General features: G+C 41.6%; 1 protein-coding gene across 1 annotated transcript in view; it reads left to right on the forward strand.

Moving 5' to 3' along the window:
* Positions 1–14,255, forward strand: part of hk1 (hexokinase 1) — a 127,509-nt gene that overhangs the window by 101,043 nt on the left and 12,211 nt on the right. The window contains exons 12-14 of the mRNA XM_043683146.1: positions 3,765–3,884; positions 4,060–4,155; positions 13,144–13,243. Coding sequence (XP_043539081.1) covers positions 3,765–3,884; positions 4,060–4,155; positions 13,144–13,243 — 316 coding nt within the window. The remainder of the gene's footprint in view (positions 1–3,764; positions 3,885–4,059; positions 4,156–13,143; positions 13,244–14,255) is intronic.

Below are 14,255 nucleotides of genomic sequence, written 5' to 3' on the forward strand. Positions count from 1 at the left end.
TGGAGAGGAAACAACGGAGGGCTTGGAGGCCCTGGTCATGGCGGATGGAGGTGTAGAGGGATTGGATATCCATGGTGAAGATGAGGCGTTGGGGGCTGGGGAAACGGAAGTCTTGGAGGAGGTGGAGGGCGTGGGTGGTGTCTCGAACGTATGTGGGGAGTTTCTGGACTAGGGGGGATAGGACAGTGTCGAGGTAGGTAGAGATGAGTTCAGTGGGGCAGGAGCATGCTGAGACAATGGGTCGGCCAGGGTGGTCAGGCTTGTGGATCTTGGGAAGGAGGTAGAACCGGGCAGTGCGGGGTTCCCGGACTATGAGGTTGGAAGCTGTGGGTGGGAGATCTACCTCGACACTGTCCTATGGGAGGAGATGATCATGCTGTAAAATTATTAAACTCTATATTGAGTCTTGAAAACTATAAGGTCCCCAAAAGGAAGATGAAATGTTGTTCTTCCAGCTCCTTTACTTCCCCTCTCCTCACTATCAAGGCCCTAGACTTAGCTTCCAGGTGAAGCAGTGATTTATCTGCACTTCGCTAAATGTAGTCTACTGTATTTGCTGCTCATTGTGTGGTCTCCTCTACATTGGTAAGACGAGGTGCAGACTGAGCAACGATTTTGCAGGACACCTATGTTCTATCCGTAAAGATAACCCCGAACTTCCAGTTGCTTGCCATTTCAACTCTACCACCATATTCCCTGCCTTCATTTGCCTCATCTTTTGCAGGGGAATCTCAGATATATCCATCTTTTTCCTCAACCAAGGATTCGCCGCAACCATGATGGACAGGGCCTTAGTTGTGTCCAACCCATTTCCCACACTTCTGCACTGACCTCTTCTTTTCCCTCCCACGACACTGATAGGATTCCTCAATCCTCACTTTCCACCCCACCAGCACCTGCATTCAAAGGATCATAAGTGGTCATTCCTGACACCTGGATGCCACCAGCAGGCACATTCCCCTCCTGTCCTTTATTGATTACCTAGTTTCTGATTTTCTCTGGCTTACTATCAACAGTTGAATCGAGAGGGTGTTGCTGGGAAAGCACAGCAGATCAGGCAGCATCCGAGGAGCAGGAGAATTGATGTTTCAGGCATATGCCCTTCATCAGGAAATGTATCAACAATCCCTCTATCTGCCCAGCTTTATCTCTGCTCTTCCTCCCGCCCTCTCGCTTGGGCCCCCTCTTGTTCAGCCCCCTCTTGCTCTCCACCTATCCATTCATTCCCATAAATAAAATTAAAAATCACACAACACCAGGTTATAGTCCAACAGAATTATTTGGAAGCACTAACTTTCAGAGTGCTGCTCCTTCATCAGGTGAAAAACCTAAGGTGGTTGATGAAGGAGCAGCACTCCAAAAGCTAGTGCTTCTCAATAAACCTGTTGGACTATAACTTGGTGTTGTGTGGTTTTTAATTTTGTACACCCCAGTCCAACACCGGCATCTCCAAATCCTGATTCCCATAAATACCATCTATTCCGAGCTGCTACTAGTTCTGAAGAAGGGTCACGGGACTTGTAATGTTCTCTCACATGCTGCGAAACCTGCTGAGTCTCTTCAGTAATTTCAATAAACCTCTGCTCTGCTATATTTCTCTAATTCTCCTGTTAAAAAGACACCAAGTCTAATTTGTTGAATAAAACAGGTTGGAGAAACTCTGTGTAGATCTGGCAAGATCTTGGGGAGACAAAACAACTTTAACATTGAGTCCAGTGACCCTTTGTCAGAACAGTCACTCTACTCAAAACGGTAGTTTGTTTTTTCTCCACAAACGCTGCTAAACTGGTGTGTTTCTCCAGCATTCTGTTTTTGTTTCCGGTTTCCAGCATTGACTGTTCTTTGTATTTGTTTTAGTGTCTAATGTTTGAAATGTCAAGTGCATTTCTAATTCACACCCTTGCAAATTGGTCATAGTTAAGATTGAAATTGAACAGCTTGCCACAAAATAGATTAGATTATAGATATTTATATTTAGTTTATCCTCCTATTCCTTCCTGAACAAAACTTTTACACTGGCCATTCTCAAAGCAGGAGAAAGTGAGAGTCGAAACGTGTGTCACTGGAAAAAGCACAGCAGGTCAGGCAGCATCTGAGGAGCAGGAGAGTAAGTGGTTTGGGCATTAACTCTTCATCAGAAATGGGGAGGGGGAAGGGGGCTGAGAGATAAATGGGGACGGGGTTGGGGGAAAGGTCGGTGGGATGGCAATAGGTGGATGCAGGTAAGAGGTAGTTGTGATAGGTTGGTGAGGGTGGAGCAGATAGCTGAGAAAGTGGATGGGCAGGTAGGTCAGGTCAAGAGAGTGATACCAAGTTGGAGGGTTGCATCCTCCCACCTCATTTATCACATTTGTTTCTCTTGATGTGGGGTCTCTTCTACATTGGGGAGACCAAGCGCCAACTCGCAGAGCAGTGCAGGGAACATCTCTGATCTGCACGCACCAACCAAGCACACTGTCCTCCGCCTCAGACCCCTAAGGACCTGCAAATCCTGGGATTCCTCCACCAATAAATTGAAGACAACTGCTAAATGGCAGAAGGACATTTCATCTGCCTCGGGACTCTACAATCATATGGCTTCAACATTGACTTCACCAGTTTCCAAATCTCTCTACCCGCACCTCTTCCCAGTTTCAACCCTCCAACTCAGCACCGTCCTCTTGACCTGACCTACCTATCCATCTTCCTTCTCACCTATCCACTCCACCTTCTTTACCGATTTATCACAATCACCTCCTACCTGCATCAACCTATCACCATCCCACCTACCTTCAACCCCACCCCTACCCCTTCCCTCTCCACATCCTTGATAAAGGGGGCTAATACCCGAAACATCAACTCTCCTGCTTCTTGGATGCTGCCTAACCCGCTGTGCTTTTTCCAGCACTACACTTTTTGATTCCTTCTCAAATCATACAACACCTCTCCATCAGAGCAACTAGGAAAAGTGCTTGCCTTTTCTGCTTTTAATAGCAGATTTCAGCATCCCCAAAATGCCAGATTCTAGATAGTTCAAGAGAAGTGGATTTTACCTTGTCAGCTGGATAAGATACAGTCACAGCATTCCTTTGAAACATTTGGTAGTATAGAACTTGAGTGTTGCTGAAAAAGACACATTTTGTCAAAGGTTTCATCTTGTACTCATCAGGGCAATTCACAAGAAATAGCAATTTGAGAGAAATTAACATTTATACTACACACTCTTTCTCACATGCAGTATAAATGTTGGTTTTCCATTGAATTGGTATTTCTTGAAAATTTTGGAATGGAGCAGACATTCTCCAGGAGCTTGCCTGTTGCAATTATCCTCCTGATGGAACAGGAGTGGGCTGGGGAAAAACAGTGTTGCTGAGGACTGAGAGGCTGATGAGTGAGCTGGTCAAAGAGTACCTGCGGTGCTCGTTGTTGAGCTGAGCTGGTGCCATCAGATTAGTGTGGCACAGTGTTCTGCAGGTTGCAAGAGCAGAGACCTTTAGCGTCTTGGCCTGTGATCTCTGAGGTATTGGCCATTTTATTAAGGCAATGGTTGTGAGTTTTAATTTATTCTGCAGCCTCAATGAGGAGTTGGCTGTATGTTAAGGTTCTGTCCAGGGTGACCCGAGATAAATAAGGTGGGGATTGTGCTGGCCATCCATGATGTTCAGTTCCACCTTTACAGATTCTGGAAGTGGGAAATGCTAGAGTCTGTTTTATTGGTGCTCATGTTTAATTATGTGCTGGTAATCTACCAATAATAAAAGAATTGATTTTCTTTTGATTTTCAGCTATTTGACCACATTGTTCATTGCATCTCTGATTTCCTCGACTACATGGGAATGAAAGGTGCTCGACTCCCTCTTGGTTTCACCTTTTCCTTCCCTTGTGAGCAGAAGAGTTTGGATGAGGCAAGCTCCATTATACATAAAATCTTCTTTAAAAAATTCAGTGTTGCTTGGTATAATTAATATTAATAATTGTTTTATATTAATATCTAATGCATATTATTTATAACAGTACACTGCTATTTTAAAATGCTTTCCAATCAACCAGTCTACTTATTGAATGGTTTTTCCTCTTCAGGGTATTCTTCTTAAATGGACCAAAGGTTTTAAAGCAACCGATTGTGAGGGTGAGGATGTAGTTACTATGCTAAGGGATGCCATTAAAAGAAGAGATGTAAGTTGTATTTTTATCATAAATTCTGTATTTTTCTAAGTGATTATTATATGGGCCATAATGAGAGCACTGAAGCAGGTTAACCTTCAGTCCTTATCTGATCCCTTCAGTATCTCCTTAAAATCCATTCTCCCAGATGTGTTAGTCTTGTTTCCCTTTATATCTATTCACATTATTCACCTTAATGACTTTGTGGCAGCAAATCTTCCATTCTAACGTTCTAAAAAGTGTTTTTTTCTGATTTTTAAATTATTTCTTGCTTCTTATCTTCTGCATTAATTTTGATAGTGATGGCAATTGTCTTTTATTTCCAGTTCCATGGTTTTTCTCCACAGCCTTCAGAATCTATCTACCTTTGAAGGATTTTCATTTGGCCTGTAGCCTTGAATATTATGACATTTCAAGTGTTCTTCTAAACACTTTCTAAAAGTTCTGAGGTCTCCCACTGTCTTCTATTTCTACTACTTTCCCAGGTGGTGCATTCCAGATTCCCACTATCCTCATGCATACTGAGAGCATTTGGGATTCTCCGACAACTCGCTAGGTACAAATATCCGGTTAACCTATGTGGTGTGTCATTGAGTACACCTCCAAGCATGGATGTTGCATTTTAACAATTCATCCAGGGTTTTAGAACTACTTCAAGCTTTCGTGGGATTCATGTAGATAGGTTGGCATAGTCTCAATGGGCCAAAGGGTCTCTTCTGTTCTGCATGACTACGACCTCAGTTGATTTACCTCTGAGACTTTTATCATTTAGTCCCTTAGGCCTGTTCTGCCATCTAATGGGATGGTGCCACCTTTGTGAACTAATTTCATGGACTTCCTTCACTCCTTATCTCTCAATATCTTGGATAACAAAAAGTTTTATCAATCTCAATTTTAAAATTTCCTTTCTTCTGTAAAGGAAAATGAAGCGAGTCCTACATTTCTAACAAGGTTTATATGTAGAATAATTTCCTAATTTTGTTCCTGAATTTTTAGACTGTTCTTGAAACTCTTATTTTTGTAAACAATGTCCCAATATTCTCGCTCTGGCCCATGAATTACTTCTACATGACTTACTGTTTGTTTTCCACAATATCTTGAAAATTTCGATTAGATCGCCTTTAAACCCTAAAAATCCAGGGAATATAACCCTCTTTATAGAGAGTAATCCCTTTTCATAATTAAACATTTGGAATACAGGTATCATTCTAGTAAATCTACAGTGCTGTGCCCAACCTCACCAAACTTCCCAAGATGTGAAACCAGAGCAATACTCTTTGTGGTTTAATTTTATACAGCTGAAGTATGATTTCTTCCCTCCTGTGAATGTTTGAACCCAGTATATGACACCATCAGTTATATCCCACCAATTAGTTACCTGCCAGACTGGATATTCTTTGGGATGTCTGCAATTCTAACTTATACTGTAAATGTTGACACAAAGTATTACTATGCTACGTTCACCGTGTTCTTTTTGTGGCTGCACAGTCAAAAACAGCCACCTAACTATTCTGATCGCATTTTCCATTTGCCCATACATTTAAATGCCTTGGCCTCACCAATGCACATCAAAATATTACTAAAATGTTATGAGAGTTTCTGCCTCTACCACCCTTAACAAGCAGTAGGTTCCAGATTGCCACCACCCTCTGGATGAAAAGGATTTTCCTCACACCTCCTCTCAACCTTTTACCCCTTGCCTTAAATCTGTGCCCTTTGGTCATTGATTCCTCCATCAAGGGGAAAGGTTTCTTCTTGTCTACCCTATCCTAAGCCCCTCATAGTTTCATTCATCTCAATCATGTCCCCTCTCAATCTTCTCTACAGTAGGGAAAACAATCCTACTCTACAACCTTTCTTCATAACTGAAACTCTCCAGCCCAACAGCATCCTGGTAAGTTTCCCCTCCATCATCCCCAGTGCCATAATATCCCTCATATAATGGAGATTCCAGAACTGCTCATATACTCTCGATATGGCCTTTTTAGTGTTTCATACAATCCCAGCATAACCTCCCTGCTCTTAAACTATGTGCTTTGACTAATAAAGGCGTGTACACCATAATGCTGTCTTAACCACTTTATTCACAAGTGGTGATACCTAAGGGACGAGTATACAGGTATATGTACACTTTGGTCCCTCTGATCCTTGGTACTTCCCAGGATCCTACCATTTATCCTACTTTCCCTGGTCATCCTATAAATCACCTCACATTTATCTGGATTACACTTTATTTGCTACTGATCAGCCTATCTGACCAGACTCTCTATATCCTCCTATGATCTAATGCAGTATTTACTATTCGCCTTTCACTATTTATCACCCAACCAATTTTTGTAATGTCTATGAACTTTCTGAACAATCCTCCTATACTCGAGCCTAAATCATTTTGGAGGAGAAAGTGAGGTCTGCAGATGCTGGAGATCAGAGCTGGAAATGTGTTGCTGGAAAAGCGCAGCAGGTCAGGCAGCATCCAGGGAACAGGAGAATCAACGTTTCGGGCATAAGCCCTTCTTCAGGATTCCTGAAGAAGGGCTTATGCCCGAAACGTTGATTCTCCTGTTCCCTGGATGCTGCCTGACCTGCTGCGCTTTTCCAGCAACACATTTCCAGCCTAAATCATTTTGATAAACTACAAACAGCGAGAGCCCCAACACTGACCCCTATCGGACCCCACAGGACACAGACTTCCAGTTTGAAAAATACCCCTTTGATTATCTGCTTCTGCCCTCTCCTTTCTCTCACTCGGTCAATTTTCCAAATATCCTTGGATCCAATGGCTTTTACCTTTGCTATCAGTCTCCCATGTAGGTTCTTCCAGCAACACATTTTCAGCTCTGAAGTCCATGTAGCCAACATCAAAAGCATTGCCCTCAACTACACACCTGATCACCTCTTCAATACGTTCAATCAATTTGGTCAGACATAACCTCCTCTTAATAAAGTCTGTTCATGATTATTTCCCAACTCTCCAAATGCAGATTAATTCTGTCCCTCAGCATTGCTTCCAATATGTACACCAAATCTAAGGCAACACTGACTAGTTCCATGGTTTATCCCTTGCTTCCTTTATAAAGTCAGAGTCATGCAGCATGGAAACAGACCCTTTGGTCTCACTAGTCCACGCCGTCCAGGTTCCCAAACTAAATTAGTCCCAGTTACCTAAGTTTGACCCATATCCCTCTAAACCATTCCTATTCATGTACTTATCCAGATGCCTTTCCAACATTATAACAGTACCTGTATCCACCACTACTTCTGACAGGTCATACCACACATGAACCATTCACTGTGCTAAAACAAAAGTTGCTATTTTTAAAATTTTCTCCTCTCACCTTAAAAATACACCCCCTAGTTTTGAACTCCCTCACCCTAGGGAAAAGATTCTTGCTATTCACCTTTTTTTGCCCTTCATGATTTTATAAATCTCTATAAAGTCACCCCTCAACCTCCTACGCTCCAGTTAAAAAGGTCCCAGCCTATCCAACCTCTCCTAACTCAAACCCTCCATTCCCAGCAACGTACTGGTAAATCTTTTCTGAAGCCTCTCCAATGTAATAATATCCTTCCTATAGCTGGGCAACCAGAGCTGTACACAGTACTCCAGAAGAGCCCTCACCAACCTGTACAACCTCAACATGATTTTAAAAATGTGTTGCTGGAAAAGCGCAGCAGGTCAGGCTGCATCAAGATTAGATTAGATTACATTAGATTACATTACAGTGTGGAAACAGGCCCTTCGGCCCAACAAGTCCACACACCACTCTAATCTTGACTCTAATCTCCAGCATCTGCAGTACCCACTTCTGCCTAGCTGAAATTTTTTATGAGCCACACAGTACTCTCTGTTTGAAGGAGTTTCTCCAACTCCTTCAAATCCTCTCTTTCAGGATTGGCTTTGAATATTTTACTGTCGCAGCAGATCAGGCAGCATCAAAGGAGAAGGAGAATCGACGTTTCGGGCATTCCTGAAGAAGGGCTTATGCCCGAAACGTCGATTCTCCTTCTTCTTTGATGCTGCCTGATCTGCTGCGATTTTCCAGCAACACGTTTTTAAGCTCTGATCTCCAGCATCTGCAGTCCTCACTTTCTCCAACCACAACATGATGTCCATCTCCTATACTAAAGTTCAACATTGGGTTACAGTATGCGATATCTTCATGAATAATGGTTCCATATTGGCTGTCCTCCAGTTTCTCTCTAGTGGTCAGAGAGAAATTTTAAAATTATTGTCGGTGCCCATGCTTTCTCCTCCCTTGATTCACTCAACACCTGGGATACATTTCAACTGGCCCTTGAGAATTATCTACTTTTAAGCCTGGTCATAATCTCCCTTTTGTCTATGCTAATTTATTTGATTGTATTTCAGAGCATCTCCCTGATTTCTATACTCATTTCATTCCTTTCTCTTGTGAACACAATCACATGGTATTCATTTAGAACCCTTGCTCCATTCTCTGGTTCCATGCACAAGGTACCCTGTGGTCCTAAATAGACCCTATATTTTCCTTGTTATCCTTTACTCTAATGTAAAACAACTTGGGGTTTTCCTTTATTTTACTTGCCTGTATCCTTTCATCCCCTTTTAGCTTTCCTAATTTCCTTTTAAGTTCCCTTTTGCACATTGTGTGCTGCTCTAGGGTCTCTGCTGTTTTGCGCTCTCGTTATCTGCCACATCTGCGTCTCTTTTTGTCCAGTGCCATGTATCCCTTGATATCCAGGTTTCACAGTATTTGATGGTCATACCCTTTTCTTTATTAGAATATGTTGGCCCTGTACTCTCCATATTTCAATTTCAGCCATCTCAGGTGATTACAAAAACTGAAATTGCAAGAAAAACTCAGCAGGTCTGGTAGTGTCTGTGGAGAGAAAGCAGAGTTATTGTTTCAACTCCAGTGACCCTTCAGAATAGTTCCAAAGCACTGCCCGATCTGCTAAATTTCTCTTGCAGTTTCTGTTTCTTTTTATATCGTCTGTATTTTATTCTCTGATTTTGTCAGTTGTATTGTAGGTGTGCAAACTTGAATTCACCTTTTTAAAAGTCACACAAAGGAAAATCACGCATGAATTCTGCACTGCTCTCCTTTCTAAAGTTTGTGGCTAAATGGAGTTGAACAGAAAATCTGTGTAATCCTTTGGTCCCAAATCGGTCTCCACCCTGCTATATGCTGTGGGAGGGAGAGTAGATCCACAAATACCTCTTGATATTTTCCATATTTCAGCTTTTTCTGTGGAATTGTAGCTTTGCCCAAGGACTGGGTTGTTAATTAGAAAATTCTAATTGCTGTGTGAATCTTATCTTCATGGATACATAAATGTATACTAACTCTTTAGAAGGGACTCAAAACACTAACTCTGCCTTTTCCCTACAGATGGTATCAGACCTGTTGAATTTCTCCAGCAGTTTCTGTACTTATTTTAAATACAAGCATCTATTTGGAAAAGTAGAGAGTGAGAATTTTGCCAGTGATGCCATATTTAAAGCAGCTGCTTTCTTTAATGTAGTTTCTGCTTTGAGCTATAAAGAGTAAATTCTATGTTTAAGATTCAAATTTGATTGAGAAGGAGTTGCCTGTACAGCTGCTTCTTTCTTATGGGCTCTATCTTGTGGTGGAAGTTGGTCAGTACAAGCAATCCTAAGATTTGGTTCCCACTTTGAGCAACCTCTCCCACTAGATGGTGCTCAGCCAATCTAAAAGTACAGTATAAGAACATGGAGCCATACCATGCAGAAGAGACCTTTCAGCCTGTCAAGAATGTGCTGACCTATCTAAATAATCCTAGGAAAGCTTGAAGTAGTGTAAAACCCTCAATGACATGTTAAACGTTAGCACCCATAATGTGGAGCAAAATGATTTGGTGCTGGAATAGATCAAAGTGTCAATGTGGCTGAATGGCCTGTTTCCACACTGTCGGAATCCAGTGATTCTGGGAGTAGGGGAATTAAGGTCCTCAAACCTTCCCCACCATTCAACAAGATCATGGTTGATCTGTCCCAGACCTCAATGTACCAGCTCCCCAAAGTAATCAACTCCCTGATATTTCAAAAATCTAGGTATGTTGAAATCTAGCTTCCAGTATAAGTGAGTGTGATTTTTAAAAAAAAACACTATATTGTATTTTTATATTTCCTCTTGTATTTTGATGTTCAAGTTATTTCAACTAAGAATGTATGATACAGTAGGTGAGAAATGTCTGAAAGATTTAGCTGGAGAGTCAGTGTTTTGAGCGTAAGCTCTTCATCAGGAATTAGCTTATGCTTGAAACGGCGACTCTCCTGCTCCTCAGATGCTGCCTGACCGGCTGTGCTTTTCCAGCACCACATTCTTCAACTCTGACCTCCAGCATCTGCAGTCTCCACTTTCTCCTGAAAGATTTAGCTGTTTCCTTTAAAGTTGCAATTTTCAGAAACAGTCACAAATTTGAATGAGGACTCTCTGGAGCAGATTGATTGCATGAATTAAAATGGTGCTTGCACCTTTGGAGCTCACTGCCAAGTTTTTATTTGGGAAGGAGTCTATGTAGAGGTAAATTATTGCTTACTAGTCTGTTACTGTCAGAGCTAACTGAAGGAGAGCAGTGCATATGTTTTATAAGGAATGGGGTAATTCTAAATTTTGCATACAATCTGAAGTGACTTTCAGTTGATAGTTCAGTTCTACTTCCACTGTCTGTGGATGAGTTGTGTTCCCAACAGTGTGGACTGAATTTCCCAGCCATCAATGCAGATGGCTTCATGTTCATGTCATAACTTCACTTTACCCTCTAGATTTAATTTCAACTTTAGTTAACATCTTTATTGTCACTAGGTTGTGAACATTTCCACTGCTCATTGCTCTCTCCTCCTTGGGTGCACTCCCCCATTATCACCCCACCTCTCTCACTAACCTCATGGCTTGCTCAACAGCTGTTGAAAATTCTTGGAAGTTTGTCCGTTTTAAATCTAGTGAATGAAATACACCACAACCAATCCTTCCCACAATTCTTGCATCTTTAAAGTTAATATCATAAGGAAGATCTACAAATGTTTGACGTCGAGAATACAACAAAGAATTCCAGAATCTACAGAGCATTTCATCTCTGACAAATGATACACAAATAAAATACACCTTGGATTTTCTTACTATAAATGCTCATTGCATTCTCAAAACTGCATTTTTGATCCTTTTTAGGGCGGCTCAGTGGTTAGCACCGCTGCCTCACAGCACCAGGGTCCCAGGTTCAATTCCACCCTCGGGTGACTGTCTGTGTGGCGTTAGCACATTTTCCCAGTGTCTGTGTGGGTTTCCTCCGGGTGCACCAGTTTCCTCCCACAGTCCAAAGATGTGCAGGTCAGGTGAACTGGCCATGCCAAATTGCCCATAGTGTCAGGTGCATTAGTCAGAGGGAAATGGGTCTGGGTGGGTTACTCTTTGGAGGGTCGGTGTGGATTGGTTGAGCCAAAGGGAATCTAACCTAATCTTATATTAGTTAAGGGCTTCAGGGTATTTGAATTAATAAAGGTGTGTAATCCAAACCCAGTTTGTTGGCCCACTCAAGTCAAAAGACAAATGAAATGATGAGAAGTCAAACGGGAGAGCCCACCAGAAGGAAGTAACATCAATTAGCATCCAGCCAGCACTGTTCACCTGCACCAACTGTGCGCAGGAATGCAACTCCTGAACTGGCTTCTACAGTAGCAACATCCTTTGTTCAGTCTAGAGTGACAAGCTCAGCAGGTGCAATCCATCATCTGAGACAGGCAGATGCAATCCATCATCTGAGACAGACATTAAGCCGAGCAAAGCTAATGCTGAGTCAGCACAAGCAGTTTCCTAAAGGGTCACCCCCCCCACACACACTGTACAGTTGCCTCAATGGATTTTTTAAGACTATTCTCAACTGAAACAATACTGAAGGTTTCCAACATGCAGTCGGTTCTGATAAGACGCAATAGTTCCATTCTCGTGCGATCTCATTATAAACAAAAAATCACCATTTAAATTAATGGGGCTGGGATTGTGTCATGGACTATACATGTAAGGAAAGTTTGCATTCTGAAGTAATGGTCTCAATTCTTCAATCGCATTAAAGCCAATTTGTGTTGAAGAAACACTTGTTATTGCAGAACTAACTGTACTACAAGAAAAGCTATTTGCTTTAGTAAACCTTCAATCTTGCAGAAAACTGTCAATGCCTTACTTTCGCTTGCCAACTTGGGGGAAAACACCAGCATGAACCCATGCATGCTGGAGGACCACAGATTCTGATTGTTCTCTGATAAACCACTCTGGCCTGCAGACACTCACATGGGATAGTAACCCAGAGGTCATTTGTTAGCACTCAGGAGTTGGAACCTTTGGCTTGACCTTGGCCACTGACCACATTGCCAAACAAAATGTCGTTAGTGAGCCAGATGGGTTTTTATAACAGTTGTTCATCGTTATCATGTCACCGTTACTGAGGCTAGCTTTCAATTACAGAATTTAAATTCTGCCAGCTGCGGTTTTGGGATTTGAAGCAAACTTTTCCACTAGCCTGGGTCTCTGAATTAAGTAGCTTATTTGGACACCACCTTGTATTTTACTGGTAATGTTTCTCAGTGTGTATGTTCAGAATCTTTCACGTGTCATGTGAATATTTTGGGGTATCAGGAGACATCAATTTATTTGTCTCACTGATTTTTCAGTCAATAACATTAAATAGTTCACTGTCTCATAATGTCATAGTCTCCCATAAACTCAGAGACATACCCTTTGATAGTGTGGGATTCAACAGAGAATGTCACAAGTTGAACTGGAACCTAGTGAATGGTGAAGCAAGTGTCTTTTTCAGAGCATTTGTTAAAGTTACAACCTGCAGATATTCCAGTTCAGAGTTGATAGCTTCTATCATATCTGAGGCAGATCAAACAATGTATTGTCTATTTGTTGTAGGACCTGGAATATATCATTTAACTCTTCAAGTCTGTTAACTGGTTCCCTGTTCATGTCTGACCTTTTTTTTTAAATGCACCTCTAGGAGTTTGAACTTGATGTTGTGTCGATTGTGAATGACACCGTTGGGACCATGATGACATGTGCTTATGAAGATCCACATTGTGAAGTTGGAATGATTGTGGGTGAGTAATGTGGCAAACTCTCTAAAAATTGCCATATGCAGCTGGTTTTCAGTCCCTATGTTTGAAAGCTTGGCATTGTTCTAAAACCCTAGATAAAATGTTAAGATGTAACAGCCATGATTGGAGGTATGCTCAGTGACATTCCACATAGACTAATAAGCATTGGCACTGTACCCAGTGATTTGTCTGAGAATATCATCTGACATTCTCAAATGCTTTCAGTATGCATATACAACATGCTAATACATAGTACCCCTGAAGAAGGGCTCATGCCCGAAACGTCGATTCTCCTGTTTCTTGGATGCTGCCTGACCTGCTGCGCTTTTCCAGCAACACATTTTCAGCTCTGATCTGCAGCCCTCCCTTTCTCTCAAATACATGGTACCCCTGCCAGTATTGTAAGTGATGTCATTCTGTCCCATTCACTCGTATTTATTGTGTTTATTTGGGCACCACCAAGTGTTTTACTAGCAAAGTGTTTCATACAGTGTGTATGCTCAGAATCTGCACGTGATGTGAACACTTTGGGGTGTCAAGAGACCATTTATTTGTCTCACTGATTTAGTATCAATATCAATAATAATTAGAACATTGGAGAGCTTGGCAATTGAAATCCATTGACTATATACATAGCAACGAAATGCTTTAAAGTGTTGTCATGTATTGGAGGTCATTTTTTTTGCTTTGTGTTTCTGGTGGGAGCCTGGTCTGCCAGGAGCAGAAACGCTATTGCCAGTCCTTACCCAAACTTCTGATATCCCTGACATCAGAAGAGCAGAGTTACAAATGAACATGTACCACAAGACATAATATTCATCCTGCTAAACTTTATGGTGTCTAGTTTTGTCAAAAGAGGATAAATTTATTAGTAACACAAAATATTAATTGACATCAATTGTTGGGTCTCTCTCTTTCTTTCTCTCTTTCTTTCTCTCTTTCTTTCTCTCTTTCTCTCTCTCCTTCTCTCCTTTTCTCTCTTTCTCTCTTTCTCTCTCTCTTTCTCTCTCTCTCT

This window comes from Chiloscyllium plagiosum, chromosome 46 (assembly GCF_004010195.1).
Source record: "Chiloscyllium plagiosum isolate BGI_BamShark_2017 chromosome 46, ASM401019v2, whole genome shotgun sequence".
Classification (NCBI taxonomy): domain Eukaryota; kingdom Metazoa; phylum Chordata; class Chondrichthyes; order Orectolobiformes; family Hemiscylliidae; genus Chiloscyllium; species Chiloscyllium plagiosum.